The 20,161-nt window shown below is 42.8% G+C and overlaps 1 protein-coding gene across 1 annotated transcript in view; it reads left to right on the top strand.

The window, feature by feature from the left end:
- The first annotated feature begins 4,933 nt into the window (after positions 1-4,933).
- zswim2 (zinc finger, SWIM-type containing 2) overlaps positions 4,934-20,161 on the top strand; it is a 28,352-nt gene continuing 13,124 nt past the window's right edge. The window contains 4 exon segments of the mRNA XM_078404562.1: positions 4,934-5,095; positions 9,166-9,242; positions 13,502-13,542; positions 16,118-16,337. Coding sequence (XP_078260688.1) covers positions 4,946-5,095; positions 9,166-9,242; positions 13,502-13,542; positions 16,118-16,337 — 488 coding nt within the window. The 5' untranslated portion in view covers positions 4,934-4,945.

The raw sequence follows: 20,161 nt of genomic DNA, 5'->3' as shown, positions 1-20,161 counted from the left end.
AGAGAGAGTCCCGAAAACAAACCCGGCAACGGTAACAACGGTCAGGTAAAGTTAGCGGCAGCGGCAGCGGCGGGCGGGGTGGGGGCAGAGGGAGGGAGGCGACTCTGCAAGTCAGCATCGGGGGCGAGAGGGACGGAAGGGAAAAGAGGATAGAGAAGGGGGTGGCCCAACAGAGTAATGGGGTGGCAGGGGCAGGGGAGGGGGTGTCAGGGGGAGAGGAGGGGCTGATGGGTAGAGGAGGGGCTGATGGGTAGAGGAGGTGGTGTCAGGAGCAGGGAAGGTGGTGTTAGGGGCAGAGGAGAGGGTGACGGGAAGAGGAGGGGTGTCATAGGGCAGGGGAGGGGGTGTCAGGGGCAGGGGAGAGGGTGACGGGAAGAGGAGGGGGTGTCAGGGGCAGAGGAGGGGTGTCAGGGGCAGATGAGGGAGTGTCAGGGGCAGGGGAGGGATGCTGGGGAGAGGGGGGGTGTTAGGGGCAGGGGAGAGGGTGTCAGAGGGAGAGGAGAGGGTGCCAGGGGGAGAGGAGAGGGTGCCATGGGAGGTAGCGTCAGGGGTAAAGAGGTGGGTGACGGGCAGAGGAGGGGGTGTCAGGGGCAGAGGAGTGTGTGTCAGGGGCAGAGGAGTGTGTGCTAGGGGCAGAGGAGGGTGTGTCGGGCAGGGGAGAGGGTGTCAGGGGCAGAGGAGGGGCTGACGGGTAGAGGAGGTGGTGTCAGGGGCAGGGGAGGGGCAGAGGGGAGTTGGTTGGGCAGAGGAGTGGTGTCGGAGAGGGGGGGTGTCAGGGGCAGGGGAGGGGGTGTCAGGGGCAGAGGAGAGGGTGACGAGAAGAGGAGGGGGTGTCAGAGGTAGATAAGGGCATGTCAGGGGTAGAGGAGTGGGGTGTCAGGTAGAGGAGAGAATGTCAAGAGAGGAGGGGGTGTCCAAGGCAGAGGAGGGGGTGTCAGGGGCAGAGGAGGGGGTGTCAGGGGCAGAGGAGGGGGTGTCAGGGGCAAAGGAGGTGGTCTCAGGGGCAGAGGAGAGGGTGTCGGGTAGATAAGAGCATGTCAGGGGTAGAGGAGTGGGGTGTCAGGTAGAGGAGGGGGTGTCCAAGGCAGAGGAGGGGGGTGTCGGGGGAAGAGAAGGGGGTGTCCGAGGCAGAAGAGTGGGTGGTCGGGGCAGAGAAGGGGATGTCTGAGGTAGAGTAGGAGTTGTCCGGGGCAGAGGTGTAGGTGTCCGAGACAGAAGAGAGAATGTCAAGAGATAAGGAGGGGGTGTCAGGGGAAGAGAAGGGGGTGTCTGGGGTGATGAAGTGGGTGTCAAGGGCAGAGGGGATGGTGTCACGGGCAGAGGAGGGGGTGTCAGGAGAAGAGGGGAGGGTGTCCAGAGCAGAGGAGTAAGTGTCAGAGGAAGAGAAGGGGGGGGGGTGGTCGGGATAGAGAAGGGGATGTTCGGAGTAGAAAATGGGGTGTCCACATCAGCGGAAAGGGTGTCAGTGGAAGAGGAGGGGTGTCAAGGGCAGAGGAGTGGATGTCAGGGGAAGAGAAGGGGGTGTCCGAGGCAGAAGAAACTGAAAGGAAGCATGCAGGTAGAGCAGGCAGTGAAGAAAGCCAATGAAATGTTGGCCTTCATAACAAGAGGAGTTGAGTATAGGAACAAAGAGGTCCTTCTGCAGTTGTACAGGGCCCTAGTGAGACCGTACCTGGAGTACTGTGTGAGTTTTGGTCTCCAAATTTGAGGAAGTGTATTCTTGCCATTGAGGGCGTGCAGCGTAGGTTTACTAGGTTAATTCCCGGAATGGCGGGACTGTCATATGTTGAAAGACTGGAGCAACTGGGCTTGTATACACTGGAATTTAGAAGGAAGAGAGGGGATCTTATCAAAACATATAAGATTATTAGGGGGTTGGACATGTTAGAGACAGGAAACATGTTCCCAATGTTGGGGGAGTCCAGAACCAGGGGCCACAGTTTAGGAGTAAGGGGTAAGCCATATAGAACGGAGATGAGGAAAAACGTTTTCAGTCAGAGAGTTGTAAAACTGCGATTCTCTGCCTCAGAAGACAGTGGAGGCTAATTCTCTGAATGCATTCAAGACAGAGCTAGATAGAGCCCTTAAGGTTAGCGGAGTCAGGGGGTATGGGGAGAAGGCAGGAACGGGGTACTGATTGAGAATGATCAGCCATGATCACATTGAATGGCGGTGCTGGCTCGAAGGGCCAAATGGCCTACTCCTGCACCTATTGTCTATTGTCTGTTGTCTAAGAGTGGGTGCCAGAGGAAGAGAATGGGATGACCAAGGCAGAGGAAAGGGTATCAGGGGCTGAGAGGTGGTTGTCCAGGGCAGAGTAGGGCATGTCTGAGGTGGAGAAGTGGGTGTCGAGCAGAGAAGAGGGTGTCATGGTCAGAGGAGAGAGTATCTCTGTCAGAGGAGAAAGTGTCAGGGACAGAAAGGGGATAACCGAGGCAGAGAAGTGGATATCAAGGGCAGGGGAGAGGGTGTCTGGGGCAAAGGAGTGGGTATCCAAGGCAGAGGGGAGGTCATCAGGGGCAGAGAGTGGGGAGGGAGTCAGGGGCAGATGATAGGGTAGACACAAAAAGCTGGAGTAACTCAGCGGGACAGGCAGCTTCTCTGGAGAGAAGGAATGGGTGACGTTTCAGATCAAGGCCCTTCTTCAGACTGAAAGTCACAGGAAAGGAAACGAGAGGGATAGTGTAGATCCATGTCTGGTTTTACTGTTGTGCATCCGGTCCATAAACCAGGCCGGGTTTTGTACTGCGTTATCCTGGTGTTAGTTAAGAGACTGTGCTGAGGGCTGGAGGTAACGGTAGCCAGCATCTGTACTGCCAGTGATCTGCTAATAAAGGACTTGTATACACCGGAGTGCCTCTGAATGTACCCACTCACAAACAGATATATGTTGATGTAGAGAGATATAATGTAGAACAAGAATGAAAGATATGCAAAAAAGTAACGATGATAATAGACAATAGGTACAGGAGTAGGCCATTCGGCCCTTCGAGCCAGCACCACCATTCAACGTGATCATGGCTGATCATTCTCAATCAGTACCCCGTTCCTGCCTTCTCCCCATACCCCCTGATTCCGCTATCCTTAAGAGCTCTATTGATGCAATAGTGAGGAGTAGGTTGGGAGATGTGGCAAACCTTTGCGGAGTCTGCTTGCAAAATTCTTTGTAACAAAATGTGCAGAGACAACATATCTTTGAGCTCCAAGGAGAGAATGGTTCAGATGCAAGAACCTGGCTAATGGTCTTCCTTCATGCATGTCAATGATGACAGCCTTAGAAATCTTGTCTGTGATTGTGCTGTTCATCAAAGAGATCTAGGTAGATCATGATGTCTTGGCCATGTTTTCGCCTCCCGCCTCAGGTTCCAAGCCTATTCTAATGTTCAGCAATCTTCCAGCAATGGATTGCTGCCAACTGTGTCACCATTTAGACGTATGGAATGAGTATCCCAGCAGCTAAAAGCTGGAGAAAACTGTCAATCAGGTTATGCAACTCTGGGCTATGGAAGGTGCCTGAGCAGCCTTGAGACAGTTTAGTTTCGAGACACAGCATGGAAACAGGCAATTCGTCTCACAGAGTCCACACCGACCATCGATCACCTGTTCACACTAGTTCTGTGTTATTCCCTTTCTCATCCACTCCCTGTAGACTAGGGGGAATTTACAAATGCCAATTAACCAACAAACCCACACACCTTTGGTATGTGGGAGGAAACTGGAACACCCGGAGGAAATCCACGCGGTCACAAGAAGAACGTGCAAACTGAACATAGACAGAAACAAAGATCAGGATTGAACCGGGATCTCTAGCACTGTGAGGCAGCAGCCCTACCTGAAGGTGAAGATCCGAAGCTACTCAGCCAGTTTTCCCAATCTCAACAAGTGTCCCTTTAAATCATGAGAAAATGAACTAACTCGTGTATTGTTCTGCATTTGTGGAGAGAATCAGTCTGAAGAAATGTCCTGACCTGAAATGCCACCTATCCGTTCCCTTCTCAGATGCTGCCTGATCTGCTGAGTTACTCCAGCACTTTGTGCTTAGCTCAAGATTTCAGCATCTGCACCTCATTGTGCCTCAAGTGTAATGTTCTCAATCTTCTGAGACTCTCCCATAATGGACACATTGTGCAGTTTTGAAATCCAATTGATGTTGTTTGCTGACAGAATTGTGTGATGTGCATATAACAACATCATAAAGTACACATTCAGCCCAGGGAAAATCTGCACAGAAAGGTTTGGTCCAATTTTGTAATTGCCATAATTTCACCCAGACGTAATTGCCAGCACAACCTACTTACAGCAAATTCAAGATTTTGCATGTTTTGTGCATAAAATCTGATATTTTGCAATCTAATTTCCAAATCAAAACAGATGTCAAAGCCACAAAACCATCATATTTTAAACGTAAAGTTGTCACAGAATGAAATGTATTGTTTTCTTTAGTTTGTACTGTCACTTGTATTAATTTAATTAGGTGAGTGTAATTACTAACTGCTGCAGTGCATATTTACCTCATTGCAAAATAAACCAGTTTATATGTAGATTTGTGTTTTCTCACTTAATTCGTGGAAAAATTGCAAATGTGCATGAGAATGTGTGTAAAAAAAAAAAACCCGGGTCACCAGGGCACTGCTGCTACACCCAGAAGTTATGCTATTGTGCTTGTAGATAAAAGAAAGTGAGTCAATTCCCATCAAAGCCAGGCACGCAGATCGTGTAAAGGAGTGGCTGATCTCACTATGAGAAATCATAAACTTGTATCACTGCCCAAGATTAAAACACTACAATTTGTTTAGTCACATAGACCGTAAATAAACAACCTCAGTGAACCTTTGCTCTGAGTGAAGAAAAAAAGTAACCCATACTTGACCTGAAATGTACATTTTCACTGACATCGCTTATTCCTTTTCAGATTTTTGAATTTATCTCACCTTGCTATCTCAACATGTCACGAGTAGCACCCTTGAGACGAACTGCAACTGATTTAGTTAACAGGAATCAAGATCTCGCACTCAATACAACTATATACATTTTGAGAGAATTAGGCCCTGTTGGATTCCTTCTTAAAGAAGAAGGTATATCTAAATGCTTTAAAGTAAGTATAAAATAATCAACAAACAATTTCCTGTTTTACTTGGAATTAGTTCAATAATGAAATTTGTATTATTTTAGCTGTTTTGCATTTCTCAGACTTGCCATTTAGAACATTGTTTGATATTTTTATAATTTTAATTGAATATGACAGAACTCAAGCCATTTCACCAATTGCATCCAGCATGACACATGAAATCAAGATCTTCCTCAGATTTATGGTATCATTTTCTTTCTTCATTGCCAAAAGCATTCAGGATTTTTTTTAAAACAGTTTAGGAATCTGTGGAACTTCATTCTATTACTCCGTTCTTAGTTCTCTATTTTATTCATCATCTTCAAAGAACTGAAGGCACAGAATATATTTGAGATGGTTCTGTATTCATGTTGTGAAGACCTCTGCAATTTTACTTACATTTGTCAATTGCTAACAGTTAATAAGAGCATAGTTTTTACCCATACATGCTGCAAATGTATACATGTAATTCAGCAAACTCATTTCAACAAAATGTTCGTTTTAATCAATGGTTTGAACTCTCATATTCCTATTGTTATCTGTAGCTTCGTGGAGTAGGTACTAAATTTGCCATCTCACCTGAATTAACAACCTGTCTGTTTTTGCTTAATCGAGTGACAATTTACTGAAATGATTCACATGAGGTCCATTTAATCAAAAGTAATCAATCGAATAAAAAAATGAACAAGTTATATAAAAAAACAACCCATCTGTTGAAATAATATTGAAATCTTTGTCCTGGATGCTTTGATTCTTGAGGCAATGGATAGATAAATTGGGTAGAATTATAAGGAACGATGTCCTGTGTGAACCTCCCATCTAACTGTTTAACTTTTAACTTCACTTCCTTTCTTCGCCATATAATTGTCCAGAAATTGCATAAATGGTACTGTTTTGAATCATTCCATTTGATTTGAGATTTCCACATTCTCATCATTCTTGGTTTAAAAAATTTAAAATATCTTAGTGGTATGAAATAGAGTGGTAAAGCACAGAAACAAGCCCTGCGGCCTAACTCGTCCATGATGACCAAGATCCCTCTGCTCCCCCACACTCCCCAGAGACCTACTGTTTACTATGAAGTTCCTTCCCTGGTTTGACTTCCCAAAATGTAACTTATCTGAATTATACTCTACTCATTCCACTTGCCCAGCTGATCAAGATTTTGCTGTAATTTTTGATATCCATATTTTTGGCCATGATACCCTCTATTTTAGTGTTATATACAAACTTACTATATATGCCTTTTACATTGTCACCCAAATGGTTGCTCTAGATGACAAGCAGCAAAGGGGCCCTGCCGTGAACCATGAGGCACACCACTAATCACAGGTTTCCAGTACGAAAAACAACATTTTGCTGCCACCCTCTGCTTGCCTCCATGAAGTCAATTCTGTTTTCAGTTAGCTCGTTCACCCTAGATCCCATGCAATATAACTTTCCAGAGCAGCCTAACATGCAGAAATTTATCAAAGGCCTTGCTGAAGTCTAGATGGACCTCATCTACCGCCCTGTCCTTACCAACCTTCTTAATTACTTCTTCAAAAAACCATCAAATACACAACACTATCTCCCACACACAAAACCATGCTGACTATCCCTAATTAACCCATGTCTTTACAAATGCATGTATATCTTATCTCAGAATCCTCTCCAGTAACTTTAATAGCACAGATGTGAGGCTTAGTGGTCTATAGTTCCAAGATATTTCTTTACAGTCCTTCTGAAATGGAGGCACAACAATAGGCACCCTACTGTCTTCTGGCACCTGACCTGATATATTCATATATCTCATCCAGGACTCCTGTCATTTCTTCTCTAGCTTCTCATAATGTCCCTGGATATATCAGATCGGACCCTGAGATTTATGTACCTTGGTATGTCTAAGTATTTCCAGCACCACCTTGACTGTAATACGGACTGTCCTCAAGACACTGCCATTAACTTTCCAAGTTCCCCAGTCTTTATGCCTTTGTCCATGGGAAAAACACAGGAGAAATATTAATTCTGGACCTTGCCGATTTCTTGCTGCTTCATGCATAGATGACCACTTTGTTTTTTTAGGAGCCCAATTCTCTCTCTAGTTATAATGTAATAAAAAAGAATTGCAGATGCAGGTTTATACATAAGATCGACACAAAAGGCTGGAGTAACTCACTGGGTCATTCACCATCTCAGACCCAAACCGTCACCTGTCAATTTTATCCAGAGATGCTGCCTGACCCACTGAGTTACTCCAACATCTCTAGTTACCCTTTTTCCATTATGCTACTTTAAATTCTTTTGATTCTCCTTAATATAGGTATCTCACAACCCCCTTTTGCCCTTTCCGTTTCCTTCTTTAATATGCTCCTGATCTCTTTGTACTCTCCAGGGATACACTTGAATACCCGGCTTACCTATGTGACCAATGCACACTTTTCCCTGACCAGAGTCTCAATTTCTCTTCTCTTCCAGGATTCCTTACTTCTTGCCCTTCACTCAAACAGGAAATTGCATACCTTGAACTTTTAGGTTCACACGTTTAAAAGCATACCATTTTCCAGACATCCCTTTGCCCCCAAGCAACCTACTCCAATCAACTTTTCCAAGCTCTTGCATGATACCATCAAAGTTGACCTTGCCCCAATCTAGAACTTTCACGTGGACTAGCCCTATCCTTATTCATAACTATTTTAAAGTTAATGAAATTGTGTTCACTGTTCCCAAAGGTTCAGACACCGACATTTAGTCTCTTGCCGTGCCCAATTCCTCAAGGGTAAGTCAAGCGTTGCCATCGTCCTTGAAGGGTCCTCTACATATTGCCTGAAGGAACATACCTGAATACACTTGATAAATTCCATCCCATCTAAACGCATGGCATTATGGCAATGTTAATCTATACAGGGAAAATTAATATCCTCTACTATGACAACCCTGTTAGTTTTGCAACTGTCCTGGCATATTTGTTCCTCTCATTCCCATTGACTATTTGAGGGCCTATACCACCAACCCAACAAGGTGATCATCCCCTTTTTATCTCTCCAATACACCCATATAACCTCACTGGGTGATCCTTTGGAAACCATCCTTCCTCACTCCCTGCCATGCTCCTGCCTATCGTGTCTGTTGAACCTGTTGTCTTTGCCTTCTATGCTGACTTTCACCTCCCACCGTCCTCACTATTGCATTGGGTCCTGTTCCCCAGCCAATCTAATTGAAACGCTCCTGAGTAGCAGTAGTGAACCTGGCCACTCGTAGATAGATACAAAATGCTGGAGTAACTCAGCGGGTCAGGCAGCATCTCTGAAGAGAAGAATATACGTGTGTATCAGTTCCCCCTCCGGTTTAGGTGCAACCCGTTCCTCTTGTACAGGTCATCTCTGCTCCTGGTTAAAAAAACAATCTCTGCCTCCTGCACCAATTCCTCAGCCGCACATTCATCTATCCAATCATTCTATCTTTCTTTCTTTCTACTCCTCCCCTTACTAGCACATGGCACTCGGAATAAACCAGAGATTACTACCCTTGAGGTCCTGATTTTTAAACTTTTTTGCAATTCCCTATGTTCGTTCTGTGGGACCATAACCCTTTTCCCACCACTGTTATTTGTGCCAATATGCACAACGAGTTCTGGCTGCTCACCTTTCCTTTTGAGAATATTCTGCAGCTGCTCCAAGACATCCTGAACCCTGGCATCAGGGAGGCAACACACCATCCTGGAGTCCCAATTAGGACCACAAAATCTCCATCTGTTCCCCTAATTAATGAGCTGCCTATCAGTATAGCCCTGTCCAAATCTATTAATAGGTATCCGTTGTGGAAAACGTAAAAAATGACCACAACACATAATAATTGAGAAAAATAAGAGCAAATAACTGATAGGTTTAATTAGGGTTTCTTTAGTTAAATTAATATTTGCAAATATTGCCAATGAAAGAACCAGAAAGAGTTTATAATAATGTGATCACCATCTTTAGAATAAACAGGAAAAAAGGATAAGCTGTATGTGAAAAGACATAATGCTGTGTATATTTAGAAATAAGGAAGCCATTAATTTCTCTTCTGTTTTCTGGAAGGTAAATATAGGAAATCCTCACAATTGCAGCTGTTCCATATTTCTCAAAGAAAACGACCTCTGCAAACACATATGCTGGTGAATTTATTTTCTTGTTTTGTGTCCAATTCATGGAACACTTTTCTGAATTTAAAGTCTTGATTATTCAATAAGAATACAGATTTAAAACTAACTTCAGAAGAATACTATTATCAAAAACTAAATGTTTTACACTTTATCCTTTATCATTGCACTGTGAATGGCTTGATTGGGTTCATGTATAGTTTAGTTTAGCTTAGAGATAACAGTGCAGAAACAGCCCCTTCGGCCCACTGAGTCTGTGCCGACCAGTGATCCCCATACACACAAACACTATCCTACAGACTAGCGACAATTTACAACCGAAGCCAATTAATCTACAAACCTGTACATCTTTAAAAACCGGAGCACCCAGGGAAAACCCACACGGTCACGGGGAGAACATACAAATTCTGCACAGACAACACCCGTAGTTAGGATCGAACCCAGTTCTCTGGCGCTGTAAGACAGCAACTCTACTGCTGCGCCACCATGCCGGCCCCTGTAACCTTTGACTGGAAAGCACGCAAACAAAAGCTTTTCACCATACCTTAGCACATGTGACAATAATAAATTAAACTAAAATATGTGTTAAGCAGTGAACAGCTAAGCTGGGACACCTCATTGTATCAGTCTGAAGTATGTGAGATTTTAGGCAAAATTCTCAGTTCACTTTATGGTACATTGCTCTTCGTAGTTTTAAAAACAAGAGCAAATGATTCACCTATGTGCATCTTCACAAACACCCAGCCCTTCCTGACTGGAGTTTTCGGAGGAAAATTGTTTTTGAACTGAAAGGTAATGAAGGGACTAACAATAACATTTTAATGCTTATGTACTTTCAGCAGAAGGAAGTCATTAAAATCCATGTAAATTGGCATGCAAACATTTAGTCATTTTAACCACACAAATCTATAATTATCGATAAGATGCCTTGAATGACAAAAGAGGTTGTAAATATGGTCAAACAAAATGAATCATTAGTAAGGATTAGGAAAATGAAATCAGAAAAGGTATTTGAAGAATACAAAAATAGCAGGAAGGAGCTCAAGCAGGGAATTTGGAGGGACCAAATGGTCCATGAAATGCCTTTGGCAATAGGATTAAAGAGAATCCCAAGGCACTTTATACCTATGTTAAAACAAGAGCGTAACTAGGGAGACGGTACGACCTCTCAAAGTTAAAGGAGGGAATTTATACTCGGAGTCAGGGCATGTAGACGAGGTAGTAAATGAGTATTTTACTTCTATATTGACATAGGAGAAGAAACTGGAGGTTAATGATTCAGTGTTGGGTATACTGATTTGCTAGGGCATTTCAAGATCAAGAAGGTGGTCCACAACATTAAGGTTGATAAGCCCCTAGGCCTAGGGCCTGATGGGCAGTGGATGATGCCTACATCAACTTTAGTAAGGCATTTCAGAAAGTCTCTCATGACAGTTTCATCCAGAATATTAAGATGCATGGGATCGATGTAACCTGGTAGTTTGGATTCAGGATTGGCTTACCTATAGAGGGTAGAGGGAAGACAGAGGGTAGTGGTGGAAAGGTTTTATTCTTGCTGGAGATCTGTAACTAGTACTACCTCATAGGAATCATTGCTGGGACTTCTGTTGTTTGTGATATAAATGACTTGGATGAAAATGTATATGAAAGAACTGCAGATGCTGGTTTAAATCAAAGATAGACACAAAATGCTGGAGTAACTCAGTGGGACAGGCAGCATCTCTGGACAGGTGACGTTTCAGGTCACCCATCCCTCTCCAGAGATGCTATCTGTCCTGCTGTTACTCCAGCATTTTGTGTCTATCTTGGATGAAAATGTAGATGGGTTGATTAATAAGTTTGCAGACAGCACAAACATTGGTGGAGTAGTGGATAGTGAAGAAGTCTGTCATAGGGTGCAGCAGAATTTAGATCAATTAGAGATATGAGGAGCGAAATGAGTGATGGATTTTAATCCAGGCAAGTTTGTGGTTTTGCACTTTGGGAATGTAAAGAGGAAAATGTAAGAGGAAATTTGAGTTAATGGCAAGACCCTGAACATTAAATATGTACAGATGGATCTTGCGGTGCAATTTCATCGCTACCAGAAAGTAGCAATTCATGTAGATTGTGGTAATGGAGGGATATGGTATGCTTAATTTCATTGGTTTGGGCATTCAGCAGAAGAATCAACAAGTTATGTTGCTGCTGATTGGAACATTGGTCACACAGTGAAGTATTTTGAGCAGTTCTGGTTGCTATACCAGAGGACGGATGCAGAGGCTTTGGCGAGAGTACAGGGCAGCAAGGTGGTGCAGCGGTAGAGTTGCTGCCTTACAGCGAATGCAGCGCCGGAGACTCAGGTTCGATCCTGACTACGGGCGGGTTATGGAGTTTGTATGGAGTTTGTACGTTCTCCCCGTGACCTGCATGGGTTTTCTCCGAGATCTTCGGTTTCCTCCCACACTCCAAAGACGTACAGGTATGTAGGTTAATTGGCTGGGCAAATGTAAAAAATTGTCCCTAGTGTGTGTAGGATAGTGTTAATGTGGGGGGAATCGCTGGGCGGCGCGGACCCGGTGGGCCGAAGGGCCCGTTTCCGCGTTATATCTCTAAATCTAAATCTAAAAATCTAAATCTAAAAAAAAAATCTAAAATCTAAGAAGAGATTTGCACAATATTATATGGATTAAAAAGTATTAGATTTAAGGGGAGGTTGGACAAGCTTGTATTGTTTACTCTGGAGCATTGGAAGCTAGGGAATACCTGATAGAAGTATTTAAAAAATGAGAGGCATAGATAGGTAAGGTAGACAGTCAGGATATTTGTCCCAGGGTGGGAATGTCAAATACCAGAGTACACAGCTTTAAGGTGAGATGAGGACAGTTTAAAGGAAAAGTGTGGGGCAAGCTTTTTTCACAGAGAGTATTAGGTGCCTGGAGTATGCTGCCAGGTATGGAGTGAAAGTAGATAGAATAGTGGGTTTGAGGTTTTTATATAGGCACATGGATATGCAGGGAATGGAAGGATGTGGATCATTTTCCAGCAAAAGAGATTAGTTAAATGTGGCATCATATTTGGTACAGATATCGTGGACCAAAGTGCATGTTCCGGTGCTGCACTGTTCTATGTTCTATCTGAATATAGTGAATACAAGAAGAAATATGTCTGATATAATATTTATATTTACCAGGCTTGTGACATTGGTGCATAGTTTGATTTGCCGATTTGAAAATACATCCGTTTTCGATCCTTCTTCCAAATCTTACAGTTTTATTTTTAAAACTGGTTCTCATTGTATTTATGTCAGTAAATAATGATGTAAATGACATTGCATTATAATTAACGGCAAGGGGAAGTTTGTGGAAGAGGAAAGTGCTTTCAGTAGAAATGATGTTCCCTTTTTTCCCACCCTGCAGTGTGGGCCTTGTGTCTCATCGGGGAGCTGCTCTTCAACACAGTGCTGATAAGCATTATTTTTCTCTTCCTCTATCTAATTTGAAAATATCTGAGCCAGGAAAACCCAGCTCTAATTGAGCACTGGTGTGTATTTGGCTAGTTCTAAATTTTCCCAGCATAGGTGCCTCGCAATCTGCATGCAGGAAAAGGAAGGATATCAATCAGCGTTCTTTCCAAAAGGGACACAGAGAGTTCCACAGCTAATGTCATCTAGGCTTCTTCTTGATGAGAGGGCAAATTCAAAATGATTCTCCATAGGATAAGAAAGTAACACATCAAATGTATTTTAATAATTTGATTATAATTACCATTAAATGGAGGGGAAGTAATTTATATTTTAAACACTCCCTTAGCACAATTTTTTAACAAAAGTTAAGCTCTCAAAGTATATTTAGTAAGTTAATGAAAAAAATTGTTAAGTGTGTGAAAATTCTGCTTTTGTGCTATTTATCCTGTGATTCAACAGCAATACAGATGGGCCAGCAATGTCCAGGTTTAGTTCTAGTTTATATCAAGTTATCTGACTTTAGGTGAAATGGTGGTAGGATGCTGTTGTTTCCCTCATTCTTCTGTGCCAAATAAAGTTAAATTACTCATGTTTTCTCCTCTGTAATGCTTATCAAAGATTAACTGCTGCAGTCAAATGCCCTGCCAACATTTTGCATTAAGTTTCAAGAATAAATAATCGTCATGCAAATGCCAAGAATACTTTGAATTATTCTTCAATAAGGAGTTAGCACTTTGTAAAAGAAAGATAAAGTAGAAAATAGAATACTGTGGTTATTCTGAAACTGACATTTTAGCATTTTCAGATATATTTTACTTCTTTAAAACAGGGTTTTGTTAAAGAAATTCAAGCTTCCACGTGATCATGAAAGTAAGTGCGGAATTCATTTCTTCATTTAACCATTATGTAATGTTCTTAATTTTTTTTTATTGCAAGCCAAAGTAAATGGAACACATTTGGACTGTAAAGCATAATTCAATAACATTCAGATTAAAATAACTTAAACTGAGTAGATTTATTTTACAGTAGATGCCAATAAATTGCCTGATGGTAAGAACTGATTGTGCATGATCAGCCATGATCACGGTGAATGGCAGTGCTGGCTCGAAGGGCCGAATGGCGTACTCCTGCACCTATTGTCTATTGTCTAACTACGATATCCTCACCAAATGTAATCACTTTGCTTGCTATTGCTTATTGGTTGACATTTGCAAAAACACAATTCTATTTAAGTGACCCTGCTTAATGTCAATCCTCGCACATTTCAATGAGATAAAAGGAAGTGTAGTGTGAGTAAAACAGTACTACAACACAAATCTGAAAGGGCTGGACATATTTTGTAGGACAGGCTGTTTTTGTGGAGAGATAAACATTGCTTTGACATTTCAAAACAATAAGATGGAGCCACAAAGAACTGGAGATGCTGAAATGTTGAGTCTGGTGAAGGGTCCCGACCCAAAATGCATCTGTCCATATCTCTCAACAGATGTTGCCCGACATGTCAAGTTACTCCAGCACTGTGCTTTATTTCAAAGCATAAAGCTGCCAACACATTGGAAATATTATAATAATAATAATAATAATAATAATAATAATATTCATTTATTGTCATTGCAACGAGTACAACGAAATTAAAAAATAGCCAATCCTGACGGTGCGTACAAACATATATGCAATAAACGCAAAAACAAATAAATACATAAATACAATTATATTAAGTACAGGATTTTTTAACGGTGTTGCCTAGTGCAAAGGTAGTGTTCAGTTCTCGTATGGCCCTGGGGTAAAAACTGTTCTTAAGTCTGTTTGTTCGGGATTTGATCGACCTGAAACGTCGACCAGAGGGCAGATGAACAAACAGACGGTGGCCGGGGTGGGATGGATCTTTTATTATTTTGCCTGCTCTACTGAGGCAGCGTAGGCTGAACAGGTGCTCCAGGGAGGGCAGTGAGCAGCCGATGATCTTCTGGGCCGTCGTGATGACCCTCTGAAGGGCCTTCCTGTCCTTTTCTGAGCAGCTGGCATACCATGTGGTTATACAGTATGCCAGCACACTCTCGATGGAGCAGCGATAGAAGGACAACATGAGCTTCTCCTGCAGGTTGGTTTTCCTGAGGATCCTCAGGAAGTGGAGTCTCTGCTGTGCCTTCTTTACTGTGGTGATGGTGTTGGTAGACCAGGTAAGATCCTCTGCGATGTGCGTACCCAGGAACCTGAAAGCGGGTACCCTTTCCACACAGACCCCATTGATGTAGAGTGGGTCGTATTCTACACTGGTTTTTCTAAAGTCAATTATAATTTCCTTTGTTTTGGAGGAGTTCAGGACCAGATTGTTCACTGAACACCATGCTGCCAGCCTTTGGATTTCATCCCTATAGGCTGTCTCATCTCCTCCTGAGATGAGTCCAACCACAGTCGTGTCATCCGCGAACTTGATGATGGTGTTGGTGGGATGGGTGGGGGCGCAGTCGTGAGTGTAGAGGGAGTAAAGGATGGGGCTCAACACACAGCCCTGTGGTGAGCCGGTGCTCAGTGTAATGGTGGAGGAGAGGTGAGGGCCTATTTTGACGGTCTGGGGGCGGTTGGTCAGGAAGTCCTTGATCCATTGGCAGATGGTTTGGGAAAATCCAAGGTCGGAAGGTTTGGTGACCAGTCTGCTCGGGATGACCGTGTTAAAGGCAGAGCTGAAGTCGAGGAAGAGCATCCTCACATAGCTCCCCTGGTGTTCAAGGTGGGTCAGTGCAGTGTGAAGAGCAGTGTCGATGGCATCCCCTGTAGACCTATTTGCTCTGTAGGCAAACTGGTGTGGGTCGAAGGTGGGTGGGAGGCTGGCTTTGATGTGCTGCAGGACCAGTCTCTCGAAGCACTTTGTGATGACCGGTGTGAGTGCTACCGGACGGTAGTCGTTAAGACCGCTGATGACAGACTTTTTCGGCAGTGGGATGATTGTGGCGGACTTCAGGCAGGGAGGGATGGTGGATTTTAAAAGGGACAGGTTGAAGATTTTTGTGAAGACCTCAGATAATTGGTCTGCACATTCCCTCAGCACTCTGCCCGTCACACCATCGGGGCCTGCAGCTTTCCTGGGATTCACTGCTCTGAGCACGCGCTTAACATCATACTCCTGCACAGTGAAGGTGTTGCTGTCAGGTGCTGGAGAGGGTGTTATGTCTGCCACTGTAGCTTTTCAACTATAATATAATCAATAGTGGAGCCAAATCACATGGAGAATAAAATAATTTTGCATTGAGTTCTATTTATAATATACTGTAGCTCTTGAATATTGTAAGCATAAGCCAAAGAACAGATGATGTAGAAAGTTTGTATTAATTTTATAATTACAAGGAACTTAGTATTGGAAAATAATTCAACATTAAAGGTAAATTAAAGAATTCCCATGAATATTGGAATGAGTGTGCCATTTCTGGGATTATATTCCTTTCAGGTGCCTTCCAATTTGGCCTTGTGGACCGAGAAATTGAAATACTACTGGACAATCTTCACATGGACAAAACACCACAGCATCCCAACAAAAATTCTAAAATAAAGCAGAATGTTGAAGAAGCAGTTGGAGTTGTGCCTCAGAAGGAAATTTCTCCAGAGGATGCCTGTCCTATTTGCCAGGAAGCACTATTGAAAAAGAAACAACCCGTGACATATTGCAGGTCAGACATGTGCTTGTTGCGCTGTTACATTACGATTTTGAGCAAAGGGGCAGAATACGAAATAAGACACAAAAAGCTGGAGTAACTCAGCGAGACAGGCAGCATCTCTGGAGAGAAGGAATGGGTGACGTTTCGGGTTGAGACTGGGCGAGTTATAGAGTGATACAGTGTGGAAACAACTTGCCCACACCGGCCAACATGTCCTAGCTACACTGGTCCCACCTGTCTGCGTTTGGTCCATCTATATACTAAAACTCTCGTTTGTTTGTTCCTGAATTACAGCCAAAACGGTACACGATAGCGCGACAATTTTAGGCCCTCCTTACTCACCATCATCCCTTTGGTGATAATGGAAGATGTTTTATTGAAATCGGTGTTATATTTTTAAAGTTATTCACATTTTAAAGTTTAAATCTATCTTCGAGGGAGGGAGGGGGGTGGAGGGAGGAGGGAGGATAAGGGGGGTGGAGTAGGGGAGAGAGGGTGGAGGGGAAGGGGGGAGGAGAGGAGAGGGTGCTGCACCAATGCAGGAGAGGTTTGGGCCCAACGGGTCCACTTGGTCTATATCCCTCTTGTCCTATCCATGTACCTGTTAACTGTTTCTTAAACATAAACAAGTGAAATAACTCTATTTTCTGTTCCACAACTTGACATCATCTACCTCTAAAATAATAGGATATCTCTAGGAAATTGTTACACAGTTGAATTAAAACAGTTCCAGGTTTGATTCCTCCTCTGCAGTGACCCAGTGAACTAGTTGCACTGTTGTGTGATGGTGGCAGATGCACCACAGCAAGTTCAATAATATTAGCCTTTTATTTTTCGATGAGGGAAATTGTCCAAAACACTAATCCTGGTTCTTGAATGCTAACCACTCCATTACTACAAATCTGTCGAGGTTGGAAATAGCCTGTGTTTTGATACTTCATAAACCCTGAGTAATCTTTACTCATGTTTCACCTATGCCAGAGCAAATGATGTTTAATAAAATTTTAAACATCCCCGTACCATTTTTATTTTAAAATATTTGAAAATCAGTGCTTTTTCATAGGTTTGAACTTATTTAAAATTAGAGCAGTTTTCCATGGTTTTTTTGCATCTCTCTCCTTGTTTCTCTTTGATTTATCAGCTTTCTTTCACCAGGTGGAACTGAAGTTTACCTGAAACTGAATGCTTTACGGCATTTTATGTTTAGGTTCCTTTCATGACTCCTTGGTCCACGCTTCCGTTCACATCAACCATCCTTCTTCTTGCTGCATTCTCCCTTGCTCTCAGGCAAAGCAACATCTGCCCTTTCATCTCTTCCCCTCCCACCGTTCACAAAACCATATAGTTGTTCTAAGTGAAGCATCGATTCACTTGCACTTCTTCCACTCCAGTCTACAGTCAGTAACACAGACATCTTTGTTGGTGAAACTGCAAGTGACTGTTAAAGATTCCAGAGGCTGCCTGTGTAGAGACTGTCCTGTATTGTACTGGGCTATGATGAGATACTGAGTTCCCAGATGAATGGAGTTGCCAGTTGTGTTATGGAGCCCATTAGGAACAAATAGCTTGACATCGAGACTGGCATCAGCAACTTTGAGGAAACTGGAGAATATATACATTTAATTTTGTACAGCCAATGCCACTATGAAACAATTCTTGATTACTGACAAAAAAAGTAGATGATTATAGTTCCCTCTTTTCTGGCTCAACTAATGTCTCTGCATTGTTATTTTAGTTTAGTTTAGTTTAGAGATACAGCATGGAAACAGGCCACCGGGTCCATGCTGACCAGCAATCCCTGCATCTTAACACTATCCTACACACATGAGGGACAACTTTTACATTTTACAAACCTCTACGTCTTTGGAGTGTGGGAGGAAACCGAAGATCTCAGAGAAAACCCACGCAGGTCATGGGAAGAACGCACAAATTCCATACAGACAGCACCCATAGTTGGGATCGAACCCGGGCCTCTGGCGCTGCAAGCGCTGTAAGGCAGCAACTCTACCGCTGCGCCACTATGCTGCCATTGTATTGGCATTATATTTGTCATTTTCTTCCTCAGTTTGTCATTTAATGCTGACGTTTGAACACTTTAGTGCATATTCATAATCCAAAAGCAATTTTAAAGATTATCATTGTCAGCATTACACAAGTTATTACATTGAAAAATAATTCATCAGTCTAGGTTGTTTCAGTACATTCATACCTTCCCAAAAGTCAGATATGCAGACACGTGATTGATGTCTGTTGGCTTAAGTTGAGTTTAATCCTAGACAGTAATATTGGTGATAAAAGCATAGGATTATTATTTCCCATTGATAGGCAATGGAAGTTTAGGAACAGGACATCTCTTAAGTGGTGCTTTGGAAATTACTTTTGGAAATGGCTCTTTTTCTATTGCACGCTCAATTTCAATGCACATGGAAACAACGCAAAAGATGTTGAACAACTTTGTTCCATTGTGAAAAGAAAAAGAGATCACATAAACTAAATGGCGTATACCATTGCAACCCCCCTCCCCCCACTCTTTCACGAATGAAAAATGCTCTCAATATTTGCCTTGCAAGAAGTCTGTCATAGAAGAGAGTGATAACTGTGTATCACTCAATGATATTGTTATAACAGAAATACTCATTTAATTTACTCTTGTACGTAAGGGAATCCACACCATTGGAAAAGCAAATGACAATATGCTCTGTAATCTAGTTGCTTAAACTAGGTGTAGGAGCCATTTGTGTTTTCGTACTATCTGCTTTGGCATATTATATTATTGTGTCTAGATATATCTTGCCGTATTATTTTGGTCACTTGGGGGCTGTCGTTAGGTGAATACATATATGGGCATAATGGACTGGGAGGAGCCAGAACTAGGTGGTATATCTGTGGAAACAAGGACTGGGAGGAGTTAGACATGGGGAGCTTGGAGAGATACAGTTCTTACCAGACCTGCAACGAGAGCTGTGGACAGACGGAGAGAACAGAGCAGCCAGCTATGACTTGAATGCGAAATAAGTACAGAGCTGGCTTAACTGGTATGTTCATCTCCGTGGTTGTACATCTACTTCAATAAACAACTAATTAAACTGAAAATACATCTGGAAAATCTCTCTGTTGGGTTTGCGTCAAGATCAGTCCAGCTCCCAGTGGAGTAATGGCAATTAAAAGAGAGTTTACTGTAAAAGAGTGAAGTTGCCATTACACTTAAAGTAAGAACTATATCTCTAAATGAAGTACAATCTAACCTGATTCAATTAAGCCAGCTCTGTGTTTAAAGTGGATTGGTGCGTGAAGCCCACAAGCTTTGGTCAAATCAGATATGCATAGCTGCACCATTTTTCAAATGCCAGCGAAAGTGGCTACGGTACTGTTTCATTTCTCAGACTGGAAAACAATAGCAAAGAAGTGCATGTTGCATTCATAATGGGAAAATCTGGAGTGGCACCATTAAAAAAGATGACGATTCCCAGAATGGAGATAACAGCTGTCAGAGTTGACACAATGGTACAAAAAGAATTACAGCTTCAACTGGACAAATCCATCTTCTGGACCGATAGCACAACAGTGCTTAAGTACATCAACAACGAAACCAAACGCTTTCAAACATTTGTAGCAAACAGGATCTCTTTTGTAAGGGATGCTACTGATATATCACAATGGAGATATGTTAGCACAAGGGAATATCCTGCAGATGAAGCCTCTAGAGGACTTACAGCAGACCGCTTCTTAAGCTGTGAAGGATGGCTCAAAGGACCAGAGTTTCTCTGTAAGCCAGACAGAGAATGGCCAAAGCCTCAGTTGAAATCTGCAATCTCTGCTAATGATCCAGAAATTAA

Source organism: Rhinoraja longicauda, chromosome 8, assembly GCF_053455715.1.
Source record: "Rhinoraja longicauda isolate Sanriku21f chromosome 8, sRhiLon1.1, whole genome shotgun sequence".
Taxonomy (NCBI): domain Eukaryota; kingdom Metazoa; phylum Chordata; class Chondrichthyes; order Rajiformes; family Arhynchobatidae; genus Rhinoraja; species Rhinoraja longicauda.
Note: the sequence above shows the minus strand (reverse complement) of the source record. Positions and strands in the feature narration are given on the sequence as shown.